The 18,834-nt window shown below is 40.9% G+C and overlaps 2 protein-coding genes across 2 annotated transcripts in view; both read left to right on the forward strand.

The window, feature by feature from the left end:
- The window catches only part of antxr2a (ANTXR cell adhesion molecule 2a), a 232,900-nt gene that overhangs the window by 89,408 nt on the left and 124,658 nt on the right, over positions 1 to 18,834 (forward strand). The window contains exon 11 of the mRNA XM_067990638.1: positions 13,547 to 13,625. Coding sequence (XP_067846739.1) covers positions 13,547 to 13,625 — 79 coding nt within the window. The remainder of the gene's footprint in view (positions 1 to 13,546; positions 13,626 to 18,834) is intronic.
- LOC137341206 (small ribosomal subunit protein uS14-like) lies at positions 17,279 to 17,443 on the forward strand (the record flags this gene model as incomplete). The annotated part of the gene is given in 1 exon segment (XM_068004290.1): positions 17,279 to 17,443. A coding segment is annotated over 1 exon segment (165 nt), but the record flags the coding sequence as incomplete, so codon positions are not given.

Here is an 18,834-nt window from a genome sequence, read left to right on the forward strand (position 1 = left end):
ATAAGCTGTCTAAGAACAAAATTAGGCATAGATATTTAGAAATGAACATATTCTTGTATTGATACAAAATAGAAAAGTTCTATGCACTAAGAATATTTTTCTTTTATATATTTAAAAATGTGCAATATTTTATAAATATAGCATCTTTTTAAATTTATCATTTTTTGTATGCGCACAATATGGTGTTCTGAGTAATGGAATATTGTTTTCACGTTTTACATGAATGGGATCAGGCTGGTCCTGATGCCTAAATCTTTACCATCCTGAATCACCTGGAATACTTTGTCCATCCCTGATCATTAATTTTGCCTAATTCATAATTGAACTGATCTCTGGCAGCTTTTACTTCACCTCTAATCCTAACTCATGCCCTGTGGCCTAAATTTTCTGAGTGTGTGTCAGTGATGAGGAACCTTGCTCATTCCTAGTGTATGTTGGAAACATCTATAATGGATGGAAAGTCATGGGCAATACACCTTGAATTTTCCAATATGTGCTGGCGAAGAGGGAGGTTCCTCGCCACTGGTAGGTTCTTGGAAATTTAGACCTGTATCTCTCTCCTCACTACTAGGTTTTTCTGACTACTCTCATATCATCCTCTGGCAGAATACCCCACTATAGGGTAATTTTACAAGTTTTGCTGCTAGTGGGCTTTGCTTGCCAGAGTGCATAGTGAAAATTCGGGTATGGCTGCTTTTCCATCTAATGAAATGAATGCTTGGGAAATTGTGAGCAGCATGCATCAGAATTTCTGATACGTGCTGCCAGCTATGTGGTTTCATAATATTACCCCTTTATAAGTCAGCCAACTGGGACTGTCATTCAGAATTCTCTTCTACCTTCCCCTGACCCTGCAGCCTCCTAATCATGCTTTTCCAGGACTTCTTGCTCACTAGTATTTCCTTCCTCCTAAATTAGTCAGGTTTTTAAAACCTAAGCTTGGGGTCACCTAATCTTCTCATTCTTTTTAACCTTGATGGTGTCCTGTACTATGAGCCTTCACCTTAGTTTCTCAATTTAAAAAAAAATGAGGAGGTACTTCCAAGTTAGATGAAGTATAGTCAGATGCAGAGTAAAGTCACCTTAATCAAGGCATGATACTAAATATAAACAATGGGCTATTGAATATTAATGTTTTTCTTTCCCATGTAGGATGTAGAAGGCCCCAATCATAGTTTAAATTTATCATTTTGGGACTTGTGGTACATTCTCCATTAGTTAAGCATGCTGATTTTGTAACCTCGATACAGTTTCATTATGTAAAATTTCAAAGATAGGTGTATTGCAACATACAGATAATAAAAAGTTCCTGTTCCTGAACCCATCTTGAAAGATGATGTGATCCATGTGGCTTTAACCTGCAGAGTAAACTCACTGTATTCTGCCCAACACTGTTTAAATGCCAGTGACCAAAGAGCATCCACTACTACATCAGTGTGACTTCTTCCATTTCACACAGCAGTCATTTTTATTGCCTAAGTTAGTGGCAGTTTGTGAATTGTAGACAATTCAGATTGAGATGGAGCTAATTTCACAAAGGACATTTAAGCCCCGATTTTAACTCGGGGCAGGAATCGGTTGGGCAGGGGCCGGATCAGGTGGCAAACCGTTTTAACTTCCACAACATGAGGCCCGGTCAGTTTCTTCTTAAAACCGGCAGCTAGCCGGCAGGAGGGAATGTTTTTAATGGGCAGCAGAAGGCCTACGCCAGGGATCGTTTCTTCGCTCCCCGGCATGGAGGTAAGTCGCGGGGGAGGGAATTTCAGTAGGGCTTTGCGATTGGTGGGTGGGTGGGGGGAGGGGGGGGGGGGGGGAGAACCAGGGCAGGGGAGGCCTAAACTTCCAGCTGTCTTTAGTTTTAGATTTTCACCTCAGTTTTATCCCTAGTGACTCTCATTTCTAAGTAGCCTAACGTACATTGTTTGTTTGTCTCTAAATTGCAGATTTTCCTCTAACTACCAGCAGTACTCCTGGTAGTGTTTTGGGAGATGTCAGTTTTGCTCTGTACCCAATGTGAAACACTTGTATTGCAAGACATTTCACCTAATGGACAAGAACTGATGACAAAAGTCATTCTAACTGAACTGGTAGATTTTTGTGTCCGGCAGCTCTGAGGCTCCAAACTCTACTCTCTCGGTTGTAAAAGTCATTTCTTTTAGCTGCTACCTGTTATCCCAGATCTGTTTTAACCTCTTGAACATATTGATTGAAAGTATTTAAAATATAATGAACCTTCCGGAGAGACTTTGGATATTCATATGTATTTCATTCATTTTCTTTTTTGTTTTCTTCTGCTGACATATGAGATTCTAACTGCCATGTAGGTTGTCTTGTTTTTTTTCATATTTTTCATTTAAACTTAGATATGTTTGTAAAACCTCACCCTTTGCTCGATTACTCCTGTTTCCTGTCTAGTGCTCTGATGGCAGTGTTAGTGGTTATGTTGAAGATCTGCAGATTAGTCAAAATATATACAAAAACAATTTGATCAGTTACTCAGTTGCTGTTACTAAAACTGTTGACATTAAGGTGTAAGTTTCCAGTAAGGTATATGTAAAATTTTTATGTGTAATTTGATATTATTGTGCTCATTTGCATACATAGCAACTGCATAGATTAACCAAAATCCCCTTTTCTTATGCAGTCAGGTAGAGGACAATACTATAATGACACAGAATTTCGCATCTACTTATCTACTAAATTAAGTCACCGTTCTGAGAAAACGTATTTGTTTATTGATACTGAATGTCACAGCCATGTAGAAGAGAATCTGTCATTGGTGACTTGCTTCTCAATGCAGTTATTTTAATATGAGATTCTTAGAATTTGATGCAGTTTTAAAATTTAAAAGTCATGGATTGAAATTATTTTGTGCAGTATGAGTAATGAACATGCTTAAAACTAACAGACTAACAGTTGTTGAAATAGCAAGGAATTTTTTAATGAAAACATGTTTTGTTACTATCATTGCACAGAGTGATTTCAACCCATGTGTTTGTTTGAGTCACAAGAAAGACTTCCCAGACTGTTACTTCCTGGGTGATGCACAGAGTTGCAAGGACTGAGATGTAACCTTGTCATTGCAACTTTAATCAAAGATACAGCAGGTTATGGATTTTCTTTCCTCATCTTCATCTGGCGCAGCCCATTGATAATCACATTCATCCCATATAATAGTAGACTCACAGTCATCACATGAAAATATTTCATGGACAACTGACCAGCATGGATTTGAACCCTCACCTTTGGACAGCAGTTACCAAGAATTCTAAGTGCCATGGTTAGCAGCACAACTCACCTTAAAATGTGTAGGTATTGAGTGTCCTGCCTAGATCACGGACACATATAGAATCATAGAATTTCACAATACAGAAAAAGGCTATTTGGTCCATACTCTGCTATTTCATCCCAGCTCCCCTTACGACTATCCTCTGTTTCCTACCCTCTAGATAGATACTAATCTATGTCTGTCATGTCCTTCAAAACCCCCTGACATTAGCTTGTAAATAAGTTTCTGGAGCAGGATTTTATCAAAGGCCTTTAAGCTTAGCTACACTGTCATATGATTCTTTACCCCCCGCACCCTGTCAATTTGAGATGTCACCTCCTCAAAAACTAACTTCTGTGAGGTTGGCCAAGCAAGATCAATCCTTTCTGAAGCTGTGATAACTGCCTTTTACTAGGTTATTTTTATACAGATACTCTACATTTTTCTTCTGATTATTGACTCCATTAGTTTTCCAGTCATTGAGCTCTGGCTAATGGATCTGTAATTGTCAGGTTCAGGAGCTATGTTTGCCTGTTTCCGGTCTGTTGAAGCCTCCTCAGTATTCATTGACTTCCTGAAAATGACTGTCAGTGCCTCAAAAAACTCTGCCCTTATTTCTCTCATTGTCTTGGGATGTAGATTATCTGAAACTTCTGTCTCACAATCAAAATTCTGGATCACGCATGTTTGATGTTGAATGGTATATTAGTATCAGTCTTGGCAAAACCTGAAAATCGTAGTCATTTAGTATGTTTGCCTGTTGTTCATCCTAATTTTCAATGCCACATGAGTCCATTAATGTTTTAACTTCTTTCCTAAATGCTGCCTTCCTGTTTAGTATTGGAAGAATTTTTTTGGTGGTGTGTTTTGAATCTGCTGCTATGTCCCATTCCTGTTCTCTCTTGGCACCTCTAATCTATATTCTTCTTGTTCTTGTACTTGGCTCAATTGTCACCCTCTTCCTTCTCCCTTCAAGTCATGTAAATTTTCTTTTTCTCTATCTGCTTTAATTCCCCTGTTTTGTTTCAGAGTAATTTTTTTGGAATTTTGCCCAGTTGTACTTGGGCACATAGTTGGCCCTGCACATACTTCATAATATTTTTGAAAGATGTCCATTTATCCTTAAGGGGTAGTCTTATTGCAGTATTAATTCCAGATTGGTAGAATACAAGTTACATTTTTCATATAAAATAGTGTCTTTTTTTCTCAGATGACCCCTCTCTCTAATATTGATGTACAGTTTTAAGTGTAAAATATTGGCTTTGACATTTTGACAGCATAATGGAAAAAAATCTTTCCACTGACGATGCCTGGGTGATTTATTCTGGGTATATTGACTCTTGAGACTTTGAGCTCCTAAGACAGAATCAATAGATATGTCTTGTTTAATCTTTTACTCCACTATGTGAGACTGCTTATGCTCCTCTGTTAGCAGTAGAAATGACAATAATATTGCTTTTCATAGGATTGAACCAAGCACATACATGGCTGAACACTTTGAGTATTGAGGGAGCATAGTCTGACATATGTTATAACATTTTTAAGAATACTAAATATTTGAAGAAAAATCAGAATAGCAGATATGGGATTGTTCTCCTTAGAGCAGAGAAGGTTAAGAAGAGATTTAATAGAGGGCTTCAAAATTATGACTGGGTTTTGATAGAGTAAATAAGGAGAAACTGTTTCCACTGGCAGGAGGTTTGATAACCTGAGGATACAGATTTAAGATAATTGGCAAAAGAACCAGAGGGGAGATGAGGAGAAATTTTTTACTCAGTGAATTGTTATGATCTGGAATGCACTGCCTGAAAGGGTGGTGGAAGCAGATTCAATAGTAACTTTCAAAAGGGAATTGGATATATACTTGAAGGGAAAAAAATTACTGGGCTATGGGGAAAAAGCAGGAGAATGGGACTAATTGGATAGCTCTTTCAAAGAGCCGGTACAGGCATGATGGGCCGAATGGCCTCCTTCTGTGCTGTATGATTCTATGATATGGTAATGAATATATTCTAATCACAATCATGCATTCAATTATAAATGTGGCATATCTTTTTGTAACAATTGTTCATAATACAGTCCCCACCACTTGTAGTGGGCACGTTTCAACTGAACGCAATTTGCCTGCTATACGTGATAGTACTATTACTATATAACAAGAATGTTCCTTCTGTGTAGCGGCCTTTTGCCCAGTTGTTTCCAGGTCCGCTCTGACCTGCAGTTTTATTTAAACTGTAGTCAGTGCTTAATACAAATTATAACCCCACACCAAGGGGATTAGAAGGGTTTAAATGCACAAAAGGTAATTGAATATTAATGAGGTGTTATTTACTTTCTTATGTTTGTTCTTGCAGACAGTGCACCTTAATGAGGTGCAAACTGATGAGAAAGCACAGCTGCTTCTGCCCAAAGTAAATGGAGCACTTTGACGCTATAAGCGGCACCTTTGAAATTGACGTTAATGCAAATGGATAATGGTTATCGGAAATAAAAACAAAAACAAGAACTGCTGGCAAAGCTCAGCAAGTCAGGCAGCATCTGTGAAGAAAGAAACAGAGTTAACGTTTCAGGTCGAGGACCTTTCGTCTCTTCGACCTGAAACGTTAGGCTCAATTTTAAAATTAAATTGTAGGGGCAGGGGGGCTGCGAAAATGGCAAAAATCCCCAGCGGGTTCGGAAGCCGGCTCCAACCCCCTGACATCCGAGTTCCCCACAGGCGCACCTGTGTGTGCGCGCTTCCCAAATCCAGAAGTCCATCCGGCAATTAAAGCCGGCGGGATGATAGTTAAAGACCCAAATGTACCTAAGGCATTTCTGACATGTTGGGTAGTTAAAACGATTTTAAACTTACCTGGGCGGCTTTCCCATGGCTTCCGATTCACAGCGTGAAGGGCAGGATCAAGCAAAAGTAAATTAAATAAAAAACCATTGCACGAAGTTTAAAAAAACAAAACAAACCTACCTTTCCACCCTGTTCCTATGTCCGATGCCTCCCTCTCCGATCTTCCCCTCTTCCCCCCCCCCCACCCCCGATCTTCCCCTCTTCCCCCCCCCACCCCCGATCTTCCACTCTTTCTCTCTTCCCCACCCCCCCCACCCCCGATCTTCCACTCTTTCTCTCTTCCCCACACCCCCCCCCCCCCGATCTTCCGTTTCAGTGCGGATGACTGACTCTCTCTCTCTCTTGCTCGCTCTCTCTCTCTCTCTCTCTCTCTCTCTCTCTCTCCCTCTCTCTCTCTCTCTCTCCCCCACCCCTCGGTGTTCCAGCTCCTGACTGCATCCAGCCTGTCAATCGGGCTGCTGGACCGAAACCTGGAAAGAACTTCAATCACCATCAATTACATTGTGTCGGAAAAGGTACGGTATGTTTTTATTCGGGTTTGCCCTCACACCTTCACCCCCCCCACCCCCCCCCCCACCCCCCCCGCTGCCATCCCACCACTATTTCAAAATTGAGCCCATTAACTGTTTCTTTCTCCACAGATGCTGCCTGACTTGCTGAGCTTTTCCAGCATTTTCTGTTTTTATTTCAGATTTCCAGCATCCGCAGTATTTTGCTTTAGGGATAATGGTTATCGCATGGCCAATATAAGTGACTGCCCATTTTAAATGTGGGTATTGTAACTGGTGGGTACTGTATTTGTAACAAACATATTTAGGAAAATTCATTTCAAGCAATCTTGCCAGTGTCTAGATCTCATGTCCAAATGCATATGGCCACGTGCCTGGCACACCACCCTGGACGAATCCCCAAGTTCCTGACCAAAAGTTCAAATGGATGCACGCAGTCAGCTATCAGATCACAACTGTGTGTGTGTGTGTGTGTGTGTGTGTGTGTTTTCATAGTCAATAATAAAAATAAGCTAATATTTGTATCAGGGCATTATTTCAGATAACACAGGAGGAGCTTTTTTTGCAGGCCAGCTTATATTACTTAACTGATATCCTGTTTACAGGAAGGCATTATTCCCAGTGAGAGATTATTTGAGAACTGTAGGTCTGATGGCAGCAGTCATGTTTGTAGATCCTGAATCTGTTCATTCACAGAGCCTCCTTTTCCCAACTAGAAAGAATTAATTGCACTTCAGCCGTGGTAGCTTTAGGAGGACAATGTACTATAGTACAATCATTAGCAGCTGCCTTTCCCGCAGGTGACCGAGACCGTGTTAACATATCTATTTATATATTGTCAAGTGCCCATCTGCATGGGAGCTGAGCTTAGGTCAAATAAATGATGGAGTAATCCATCTGGAACATCAATTGATTTGAATTAAGGCTAGCTCTGAAATGTTTCGAGACTGGTCAACAACAACAACTTGTATTTTTATAGTCAATATGCCAAGTCACTTCAAAGAGGTGGAATGGACATCAAGCAATATTAAGAGAAGAATAAGAGAATTAGGAGAAAAGAAACCAAAGAAGTAAAGTTGAGGTGATTTTGGAAGGTGGGAAGAGAGGTGCCAATGCAGACTGGTTTTGGGAGAGAGCTCCAGAGTATAGGGTCCAGATGGCAAAATGGTAGAGCGGGAGGAGATTCTCACTCCACGTTGCTCTGAGTGTTGGTTGCGCCCTGATTCTGGAATTAGGGGACATTTACACTATAACTACAGCATCAGTGCAAAATGAAAACGCTTCATCCAGAGGCCAAATTTGTCATGTAAATGTACCTGTACAATTCTGAGCATGCTGAATTGATATATAAATATAAATATACATTGGTGTATGTATATATATATATATATATACACATACACCAATGTATATATATATATATATATATATATATATACATACACCAATGTGTATATATATATATATATATATATATATATAGCAAGGACTTAATGGAACTAGATGCATTAGAATACCATCTGAAAAGGTTTGTCTTTTTGTGTGACAGGTTTCTAAATCTAGCCCCATTTTTGTTTTTTAAAAAACCCCACAAAAATAGAAGGGTTACATCTGAAATGAGGACTTGTAGAATTGGCCCAGTTGATCGAACAGATGAATCTACAGAACAAAACCAAACTCATCCTTCAGATTATAGTTCCAAAGGTTGAGCAGTTAGCATTTTTTTAAAACACAGGAAATTGTATTTTTTAATGATTGTCTATTTTTCAGTGGACGATGATGCCTAACATTCCTATTTTAGATACAAGTCGGATCAGATGCAATGATTGTTTCCTGTATTTCACCAACAATGTACTTGAACCTTAACTCAGAAACGTACTATCCCACTATCTCTGAATGAGACTGTTAAATTCGTAGTAACTGGGCTAAATTTAATAGTTTATGCTCTGAACTCACTTCCTCTGGAAAATGCTTTAAAAGACACTTTTAAATTAGAAAAAGCTTTATCTCAAGTAGGTAATCGTTACAAGTACATAGATTACAAATTGAAACAGGAAAACTGTCATATTTCAAATAAAAACCACCATTGATTTGCACATTGATATAGTGGTAGGTATTCTCAATGTGGCATTTACATAGGAACATAGGAATTGCTAGGCAAAAAAAGACCAAGGTCCATCCAGTTCGCCTTCTGCCATCCCGGTAGTCACATGATACAATGATAGTGGAGTTGTTGACTGATCATAGCAATCAATCTCTGTCATTTAGTCTACAACAGACCCAGAAATGAAACGAGGAAAACCCCAGTAGTGGAGAACTTTGAGAACTTCCCAAGCACGCTACACTTACCACGTCATGTCTCAAATTACTCATATGCTGTATCCCAAAATGTTATTTTCTGAAAGAAATCCATCTAATTTGCGCAGGCACGTCAATGTCATAGTTGTGCATTTCAGCACACTTCAGGGCAGGGGCAGAGCAGCTCAGACACAAATGATTGCTCAGAGACTATCCTACATTTTCTAAGGGTGTTTTAGGGTGGGGTCAATTTTCCTGTACAGCTGGGACCAATGGTGGTGTGTTCCCATTGTGTACTTGGTTTCAATCTGTCCTTCCCTCGGCGGGGTTTGTAGTGGACCTAGAATGCTTTCCCAGTTCTAGGTGTAGGTTGTGCATCATACACTATCTGGTATATGTCCCACAGTGTTTAATTCACATATTTGTGGTGAGAGATGTGGGGTTTCACCATCACTGGGGATACTACACCTTGCCACTAGCAGTGAGATTTGTGCTGGCCTGTGCATCTCAGCATACAAGCCTAGCAAATGGGAATGAGTGTAAGAAGATGTCAATGGGTGGTCATGGCCTTTGTGACATCCCGAATAACTTTCCAAAATGGTTGGATTCAGGGGGAGGACCATAATATGTGCATGAGGAGGGCCAATTTCAGTGGGTTGAGAACGGATCTGGCCCGGGTAAATTGGAATCAAAGATTGGCAGGCAAAACTGTAATCGCACAATGGGTGACCTTTAAAGAGGAGCTGGCTCGGGTACGGCCTAGGTACATTCCCACTAGGGAGAAAGGTAGGGCAACTAAAGCCAGCGCTCCCTGGATGACGAAAGAGATAGAGACTAAGATGAAGCAGAAAAGGGGGGGGGGGTGTATGACAGATGTCTGGTTGATAACACAAGTGAGAACCAAGCTGAATATAGAAAGTACAGAGGAGAAGTGAAAAAGGAAATGAGGGGCAAAGAGAGAGTATGAGAATAGACTGGCGGCTAACATAAAAGGGAATCCAAAAGTCGTCTTTAGGCCTAGAAATAGTAAACGGGTAATAACAGGAGAGGTGGGGCTGATTGGGGAGCAAAAAGGAGATCTATGCATTGAGGCAGAGGGCATGGCTGAGGTACTAAACTATCTGTTTTTACCAAGATGTGGAGATGCCGGTGCTGGACTGGGGTTGACAATTGTAAACAATTTTACAACACCAAGTTATAGTCCAACGATTTTATTTGAAATTTACAAGCTTTCCTGACATTTACCTGAGGAAGGAGCAACTACAGGCCAGTCAGTTTAACCTCAGTGGTGTGGAAGCTTTTAGAAATGATAATCTGGGACAAAATTAAGTTACTTGGACAAGTGTGGATTAATAAAGGAAAGTCAGCACAGATTTGTTAAAGGCAAATTGTGTTTTTACTAACTTGATTGAGTTTTTTTGATGAGGTAACAGAAAGGGTTGAGGAGGGCAATGCGGTTGATGTTGTGTATATGGGCTTTCAAAAGGCATTTGATAAAGTGCCGTATAATAGGCTTGTCAACAAAATTGAAGACTATGGAATTAAAGGGGCAGTGGCAGCATGGATATGAAAGTGGCTAAGTGACAGGAAACAGAGTAGTGGTGAACGGTTGTTTTTCGGACTGAAGGAAGATATACAGTGGTGTTCTCCAAGGGTTGGTACGAGGACCACTGCTTTTCTTGATATATATTAATGACTTGGACTTGGGTTTACAGGGCACAATTTCAAAATTTGCAGATGACACAAAACTTGGAAGTGTAGTAAACAGTGAGGAGGGTAGTGATAGACTTCAAGAGGACATAGACAGGCTGGTAGAATGGGCAGGCACATGGCAGATGAAATTTAATGCAGAGAAGTGCGAAGTGATACATTTTGGCAGGAAGAATGAGGAGAGACAATATAAACTAAAGGGTACAATTCTAAAGAGGTGCAGGAACAGAGAGATCGGGGGTATATATGCACAAATCTTTGAAGGTGGCAGGACAGGTTGAGAAACCGGTTTTAAAAAAAAGTATACGGGATCCTGGGCTTTACAAATGGAGGCATAGAGTACAAAAGCAAGGAGGTTATGTTGAACATTTTATAAAACACTGATTTGGCCACAGCTGGAATGTTGTCTCCAATTCTAGGCACTGCACTTTAGGACGGATGTGAAGGCCTTAAACAGGAAAGACTTACTAGAATGGTTCCAGGGATGAGGGACTTTAGTTACGTGGATAGACTGAGAAGCTGGGGTTGTTCTCCTTAGAGCAGAGACGGTTAAGAGGAGATCTGATAGAAGTGTTCAAAATCATGAAGGGTTTAGATAAAGTAAATAAAGAGAAACTGCTCCTATTGGCAGAAGGGTTGAGAGCCAGAGGACATAGATTTAAGGTGATTGTCAAAAGAACCAAAGGCGACATGAGGGAAAAACTTTTTTATGCATAGGAAAATAGGAATAGGAGTAGGCCATTCAGCCCCTTGTGCCTGCTCCACCATTTGATAAGATCATAGCTGATCTGTGATCTAGCAGCGAGTAGTTATGATCTGGAATGCACTGCCTGAAAGGGTGGTGGAAGCAGATTCAATCGTGGCTTTCAAAAAGGAATTGGATAAATGCTTGAAGGGAAAAAAATTTCAGGGTTACGGGGAAGAGTGGGGGAATGGGACTAACTGGATTGCTCTTACAAAGTGATGGCACAAGCTCGATGGACCGAATGGCCTCCTTCTGTATTGTAACCATTTTATGATTCTTCTGTTAAGAGTGCGCACTCTGACCGCAATATCATTTTATTACGAAACCAGGGCAGTTGATGAGAGAGGGCCCATCTCAGATGTGAGGCGGATTCAGACTTTGATTTCAGGGATGAAAGGGCAATCTTGGACAGCACTCTTCAACTGGAGCTATCCACCCTAATCTCATTTCTTCCTCCATATAATTTTACATTCCTCCTTTTCAAGTACTAATCCAATTCCTTTTTAAATGATGTTATAACCTCTGCCTCCAGGACCTTAAGGTAAAGCAACTGATGCCCTAATAACTCTCTGTGAATAAAAATCTCTAACTTCCCCTTTGCTTTTCTAGTGATCTTGAGTCTTTTCCTCCATGTTATTGAATTGCCAACCAACAATCATTCACTATTTACCTTGTCAAAACCTTTCATAATTTTGAACTTAGATAGCCCCTTAACTTTCTCTTTTCCAGTGAAAAAAGCCTACATTTTTTTTGTCTTTCTTCGTACCTATAATCTCTCATTCCTGGTTGGTTTTCATAAATCTTCACCTCACTTTTCATGGTTTTATTATTCTTCCTATGACCGGATACCCAGAAGTGCATCCAGTGCCCCAACTATGGCCAAAGCAATAGCTCATGTAAATTCAACATCACTTTCTTGGCCTTGTATATTAGTGATACTTCGTATAAAACCCATAATACCATTTGCCTTTTCTATCTGCACTCCCTATCTTAAACGATCTCTATATCTGCAGCCCTAGATCACGTTCTTCACTCTGTAAAAAGTCTTGCTTTTAGGGTTTACTTAATTATTTTTCCCCCCCAAAATGTACTCGTTTACATTTTTTCTACATTGCACTGCACCCTCCCTACCCACTCCATGAACCTGACTCTGTCCCCCTGCAGTCTCTTGCATTCTTCCTCAAGTTTGCCACATTCACCTTTTGACATCAGCAATCATTGGTTATACTCCTCTTGTACCTTTCTCCAAATCATTTATATCAATGGAAAACAGAAGGCCCCAGCACAGGTTCCTAGAGCACACTACTCCTGCCAATCCAAAAAATCCCATCCATTTATCCCTACTCATTGTTTACTGAGTCCTGGCCATCCTTTTTCTGCATGGTTGCACTCCCCATATGCCTCAATTTTTGTAACATCCCTTATGTGACACCTTATCAAAGGCAGTCTGGACATCTCTTGCGTACAACGTCCATAGCATTCCTTTTATCTACACTGTGACTTCTTCAAACAATACAATTAAGTTGGTCACACACGACTTGCCCTTTACTAATCCATGCTGACTGGTCCAAACTAGCCCATGCTTTTAATTTTCTATTGCCAAACATCATCCAGTCCACCCACCTGCTTTTCTTTACAAAATATGCATTTTTAAATCTTTTTTGTGGTAGTAATGGAGCATATGGACTTTACCAGAATTATTTCCCTCATGCGCTGTATGATCAGGTGGAAATACGCAATGTATTTTTACCTTGTCTGTGTATTACTATAATGTGTAATGGTGCTGGATGGCATCCATAATACTGAATCTCTGCTACATCAGTGATTGTGAAACAAAAAAATTGCAGTCAATTCTGAAATTTAGACAATTGACAAACTTTTAAAAGTATGTCTTACATATTTCAATGTTTACTGTATGATCTATGTAATAGTACTAATAGGCATATGAGGGCATGGATGATTAATTATAGGATTATTTCCTTACTAACGCAGAATTACACTCTATGACTTAACCATATAGAAACAATGAACAGTATATATTTACTTAGCAAGCATTCAATTCTATCTATAACCTGCCACTAGTTTATTAGTTACGTATTTTGATAGATTGTGAAATTGCCAGAAATAATTAAGTTCTGTTGATTACAACGTATATTAATATATTTCTATTACAGAAAAATGGACGTATTGGTGAGTTTGAATGATGGGCAGTCATTCATCTCTAGTTCAGTTACCATCACTGCCACAGCCTGTGTAAGTAAAGAGATTCATTTATGCAATCAATTCAAGCAAGAAGCTACACTATATGCATAAAATACAATAATGCTGTTGAAGGCTATTTTCAAAAAGTATCAAGTCAAATTTAGCCAGATCATTTATTTTCACAATGTTGCAATATAACTCAGTATTAGAATTATACTTAATCAATACCATTTTCTTCTTGTCTTCATCTGCAGAAAAAGACACTAAAATCTCATTATTGGCACAAGTGTAAAAGCCACTTAGAATCATAGGTTATAGCACGGAAGGAGGTCATTCGGCCCATCGAGTCCGCAGCAGCTCTATGCAAGAGCAATCCAGCTAGTCCCACTCCCTCGTCCTATCCCCATAGCCCTGCAAATTTTTTCCTTTCAAGTACTTATCCCAGTTCCCTTTTGAAGGCCATGATTAAATCTGCCTCCACCACCCCCTCAGGCAGTGTATTCCAGATCCTAGCCACCTGCTGTGTTTTTAAAAAAAGTTTTTCCTCATGTCATCTTTGGTTCTTTTGCCAATCACCTTAAATCTATGTCTTTTGGTTCTTGACCCTTCCGCCAATGGGAACAGTTTCTCTCTATCTACTCTGTCACAACCCTTCATGATTTTGAATACCTCTATCAAATCTCCTTGCAACCTTCTTTATTCCAAGGAGAACAACCCCAGCTTCTCCAGTCTATCCATGTAACTAAAGTCCCTCATCCCTGAATTCATTCTAGTAAATCTCTTCTGCACCCTCTCCAAGGCCTTCACATCTTTCCTAAAGTGCGGTGTCCAGAACTGGACACAATATTCCAGTTATGGCCAAACCAGTGTTTTGTAAAGGTTCATCATGACTTCCATACTTTTGTACCCTATAAAGCCCAGGATCCTGTATTTTTTTAACCGCTTTCTCAACCTGCCCTGCCACCTTCAACGATTTGTGCACCTATACCCCCAGATCTCTCCGTTCCTGTACCCCTTTTAGAGTTGTGCCCTCTAGTTTATATTGCCTCTCCTCGTTCTTCCTACCGAAATGTATCACTTCGCATTTTTCTGCGTTAAATTTCATCTGCCATGTGTCCACTCATGCCACCAGCCTGATTATATCCTCTTGAAGACTATCACTATCCTCCTCACTGTTTACAACCCTTCCAAGTTTTGTTTCATCTGCAAATTTTGAAATTGTGCCCAGTTCACCCAAGTCTAAGTCATTAATATATATCAAGAAAAGCAGTGGTCCCAGCACTGACCCCTGGGGAACACCACTGTACACCTCCATCCAGTCCGAAAAACAACCGTTCACCACTATTTTCTGTTTCCTATCCCTTAGCCAATTCTGTATCCTTGTTGCTACTGCCCCCTTTATATCATGGGCCGCAATCTTGATGATAAGCATACTGTGCGGCACTTTATCAAACGTCTTTTGAATCTCCATGTTCACCACATCAACTGCATTGCCCAATGTACCCATTGTACCAATTTTACACAACTGAGCTGCTAACAAAAGGCTAATTACAGATTTGCGTAAATCACGCAACAGATTTGTAGCCTTTTAAAGCCTGAAAACGATGTGACATGCACTGCATTGTGTAATAGCCTTTTTCCTGTGTACAGTATTCCTCACACACAGGGCATGATTTTAAAAGGGAAAAACGGACGTCCTCCCTCCGATCGCGACGTCCGCCCTCCGATCGCGACGTCCGCCCTCCGATCGCGACGTCCGCCCTCCGATTGCCCCGGACTCTTCCCACTGGCATATTAAAATTGTGCCCGTAATGTTTAGGTGTTCACAAAGCCAAATGTGACCAGTATTCCAGGGAACTGGATGGACTATTACCACCATGAGGCCATCAGGCATCTACAACACTTCGCCAGATAGAAGGGATCAAATGAATGCACCAATGTCACAATTTCCTTAAGGGCACGTACAATTCCCCCCCAACTCTCTTAACTGCCATTATAGTACTGATGATTGTATGTTATTAAGCAAATACATTACTGCCATAAGGCGTCACCACCCACCCCCAACCATGCTCCCTCCCTACTGGACTATCAGGAATTGTTCTGAGTGAAATTGGTTACATCTTAGCAGTCAGCCCATAGATAATTTAGAGGGCGAAAAGGATTTCTGGTATGGCAGTCACCAGCTCACTATCAGAGAAACTTGGGTCAGGCTGTGCAGAACATTTTGTGCTTATTTACTGCCAACCTTTTAAAAAATAAATAAATAAACGGCCTGCCTGAACCCAAAATAGTCTAAACTGAGTGCACTTCAAAGAATGGGGTTCAGCCCTGATGTGCAATAGTTGGGTGACGAGAATTTGCAGTTAACTTTAATTTTTGTTTTGAAGATAGCATAAAATGTTGGAAATACACAGCAGGTCTATTAGCATGAAGAGAAAAGATCAGTTAATGCTTTGTGTATGAACTCTTCAACAGAACCCTTAACCCTTTGTTTTAATGGCCATTCATATGGATTACTATCATTGTTGGAATATGAAATGTGGCTTTGTTATTTGCTAAGTTTGAATTGCTAAGAGGAACAAATCAGCATACTGTAATGTTTGTAATCATCTATAATTATCTGTAATATTTCATGGGCAATTTGCTAATATAAAAATGCTGGGAGTAAAATTCAACTTTGGTGTGGGTGTGCAATGTGTGATATAGCAGATTGTCCACCTGTTAAACGCCCTGCCCGCTACCGCTCGATTTGCGTCCCCGCCAAAATTGAATTTTACCCTGGTTATGTCTAGTGCATATTTCCTGTCCGTTGGCATTTCTCTGACAGACTTTCTGTCACGCTAACTTCCTGTGTTGCGCTTCAGATTTTTAAAAAAATGAACAAAGAAACTGGCCAGGAACAAAAAATACCTCAATCTAGAAGACTGCAGTTTGACATCTGTATGAACCCAGAATTTACTTAAAAACAATTGGAGTATGTAGCCTTAAAGGGACATGCGTCTGACCTTGTAAAACAGTCTGTCCTTACGAGTAGTACCACAGGAGATTTGTTGGTAATATAAAAACAAAACAGGGTAGGTTTTCAACTTGCTGCCCGAGTGTAAAACTGGTATTATGGATTGATCAGCTGTTACAGAAACCACACGATTTTCATTCCATTGATTTCAAATCGGTGGTTTCTATAAATAGGCGGCCAATCTGCAATGTCAGTTTTTCCTCCTGGGTAACAAGTTGAAAATCTATGTTTAATTTTACTTGTGTGTGTTCTTCCTATCTCACGTCACAATTCCTGTCATCTTTCTATTATAGGTAAACTTGCTGCTGACAAAGTTCTTGCAGCTGTTTAGCTCGTGGAGTTTTTTTTCCAGAAATCCTTGGAATGTGTAGAGAAACTTCCCCCACCAAAAAAAAATACTGTAGGATAGATTTTCGTCTTCACCGCCTGGGCAGTAACCTGGCGGGACGGGTGGCATGCCCTTTATAGAACCTGCCTGGTTTCGATTCCACTAAAACCAATGGAAAGAAAATCAGGTGGGTTCCATAAAGAGCGGGCGATCTGCCATGCCAGATTACTGCCGAGTTGGTGAGGATAAAAATCTACCCCCATTATTAACACAGGAGTTTAAATGTCTGTGGTCAATCACTTAAAAACCATTCCCATTCCACACACATTTTTGGATCATCCAATGTTGACCTATCTCTGACATCAGCAGCTCCACTGGTCTCCCACCAGGAAATTCAGATAGTGCTCCCGCTCAGGCTGAGTCTGTGTAACCCGGCACGGCTTGATCTGGAAGTACAGCCTGAACATGTGCCGCTGGTGCTTCAGACAATACGCCAAAGACATTGGCTTTGTCAAGTTGGATTAAATTACTGCAAATGGAGCAGGAGTGTAATCGAATGCAGTGTGACAACTGGAAGTACTTGGTACATTGAACAACTACAGCTGTGATCACCTGGGAGAACCAAATTTTGTGTAATGCTCCATTTTTGTGAATAAAATTAACTTGCCATAAAGAAAAAAGAGAAAACGAGACATTTCATCCCAGGTTCTGACTTGTAGCCCGAAGATCAATTAAAGATTGATTGATGTCACTTTACACAGTTCCCTCACCAAACAATTAAACTCTTGATTGATCTGAGTCTCTATTTACTTAACAACAATTAGACTTTTTTAAAATTTGTTCATGGGATGTGGGCATTGCTGGCGAGGCCGGCATGTATTGCCCATCCCTAATTGCCCTTGAGAAGGTGGTGGTGAGCCACCTTCTTGAACCGCTGCAGACCGTGTGGTGAAGGTTCTCCCACAGTGCTGTTAGGAAGGGAGTTCCAGGATTTTGACCCAGCGACAATGAAGGAACGGCGATATATTTCCAAGTCGGGATGGTGTGTGACTTGGAGGGGAACGTGCAGGTGGTGTTGTTCCCATGTACCTGCTGCTCTTGTCCTTCTAGGTGGTAGAGGTTGCGGGTTTGGGAGGTGCTGTTGAAGAAGGCTTGGCGAGTTGCTGCGGTGCATCCTTTGGATGGTACACACTGCAGCCACTGTGCGCCGGTGGTAAAGGAAATGAATGTTCAGGGTGGTGGATGGGGTGCCAATCAAGCGGGCTGCTTTGTCCTGGATGGTGTCGAGCTTCTTGAGTGTTGTTGGAGCTGCGCTCATCCATGCAAGTGGAGAGTATTCCATCACACTCCTGACTTGTGCCTTGTAGATGGTGGAAAGGCTTTGGGGAGTCAGGAGGTGAGTCACTCGCCGCAGAATACCCAGCCTCTGACCTGCTCTCGTAGCCACAGTATTTATATGGCTGGTCCAGTTAAGTTTCTGATCAATGGTGACCCCCAGGATGTTGATGGTGGGGGATTCGGCGATGGTATATGCCGTTGAATGTCAAGGGGAGATTGTTAACCTCTCTCTTGTTGGAGATGGTCATTGCCTGGCACTTGTCTGGGGCGAATGTTACTTGCCACTTATGAGCCCAAGCCTGGATGTTGTCCAGGTCTTGCTGCATGCGGGCTTGGACTGCTTCATTATTTGAGGGGTTGCGAATGGAACTGAACACTGTGCAATCATCAGCGAACATCCCCATTTCTGACCTTATGACGGAGGGAAGGTGATTGATGAAGCAGCTGAAGATGGTTGGGCCTAGGACACTGCTCTGAGGAACTCCTGCAGCAATGTCCTGGGGCTGAGATGATTGGCCTCCAACAACCACTACCATCTTCCTTTGTGCCAGGTACGACTCCAGCCACTGAAGAGTTTT

This window comes from Heptranchias perlo, chromosome 1, assembly GCF_035084215.1.
Source record: "Heptranchias perlo isolate sHepPer1 chromosome 1, sHepPer1.hap1, whole genome shotgun sequence".
NCBI lineage: Eukaryota > Metazoa > Chordata > Chondrichthyes > Hexanchiformes > Hexanchidae > Heptranchias > Heptranchias perlo.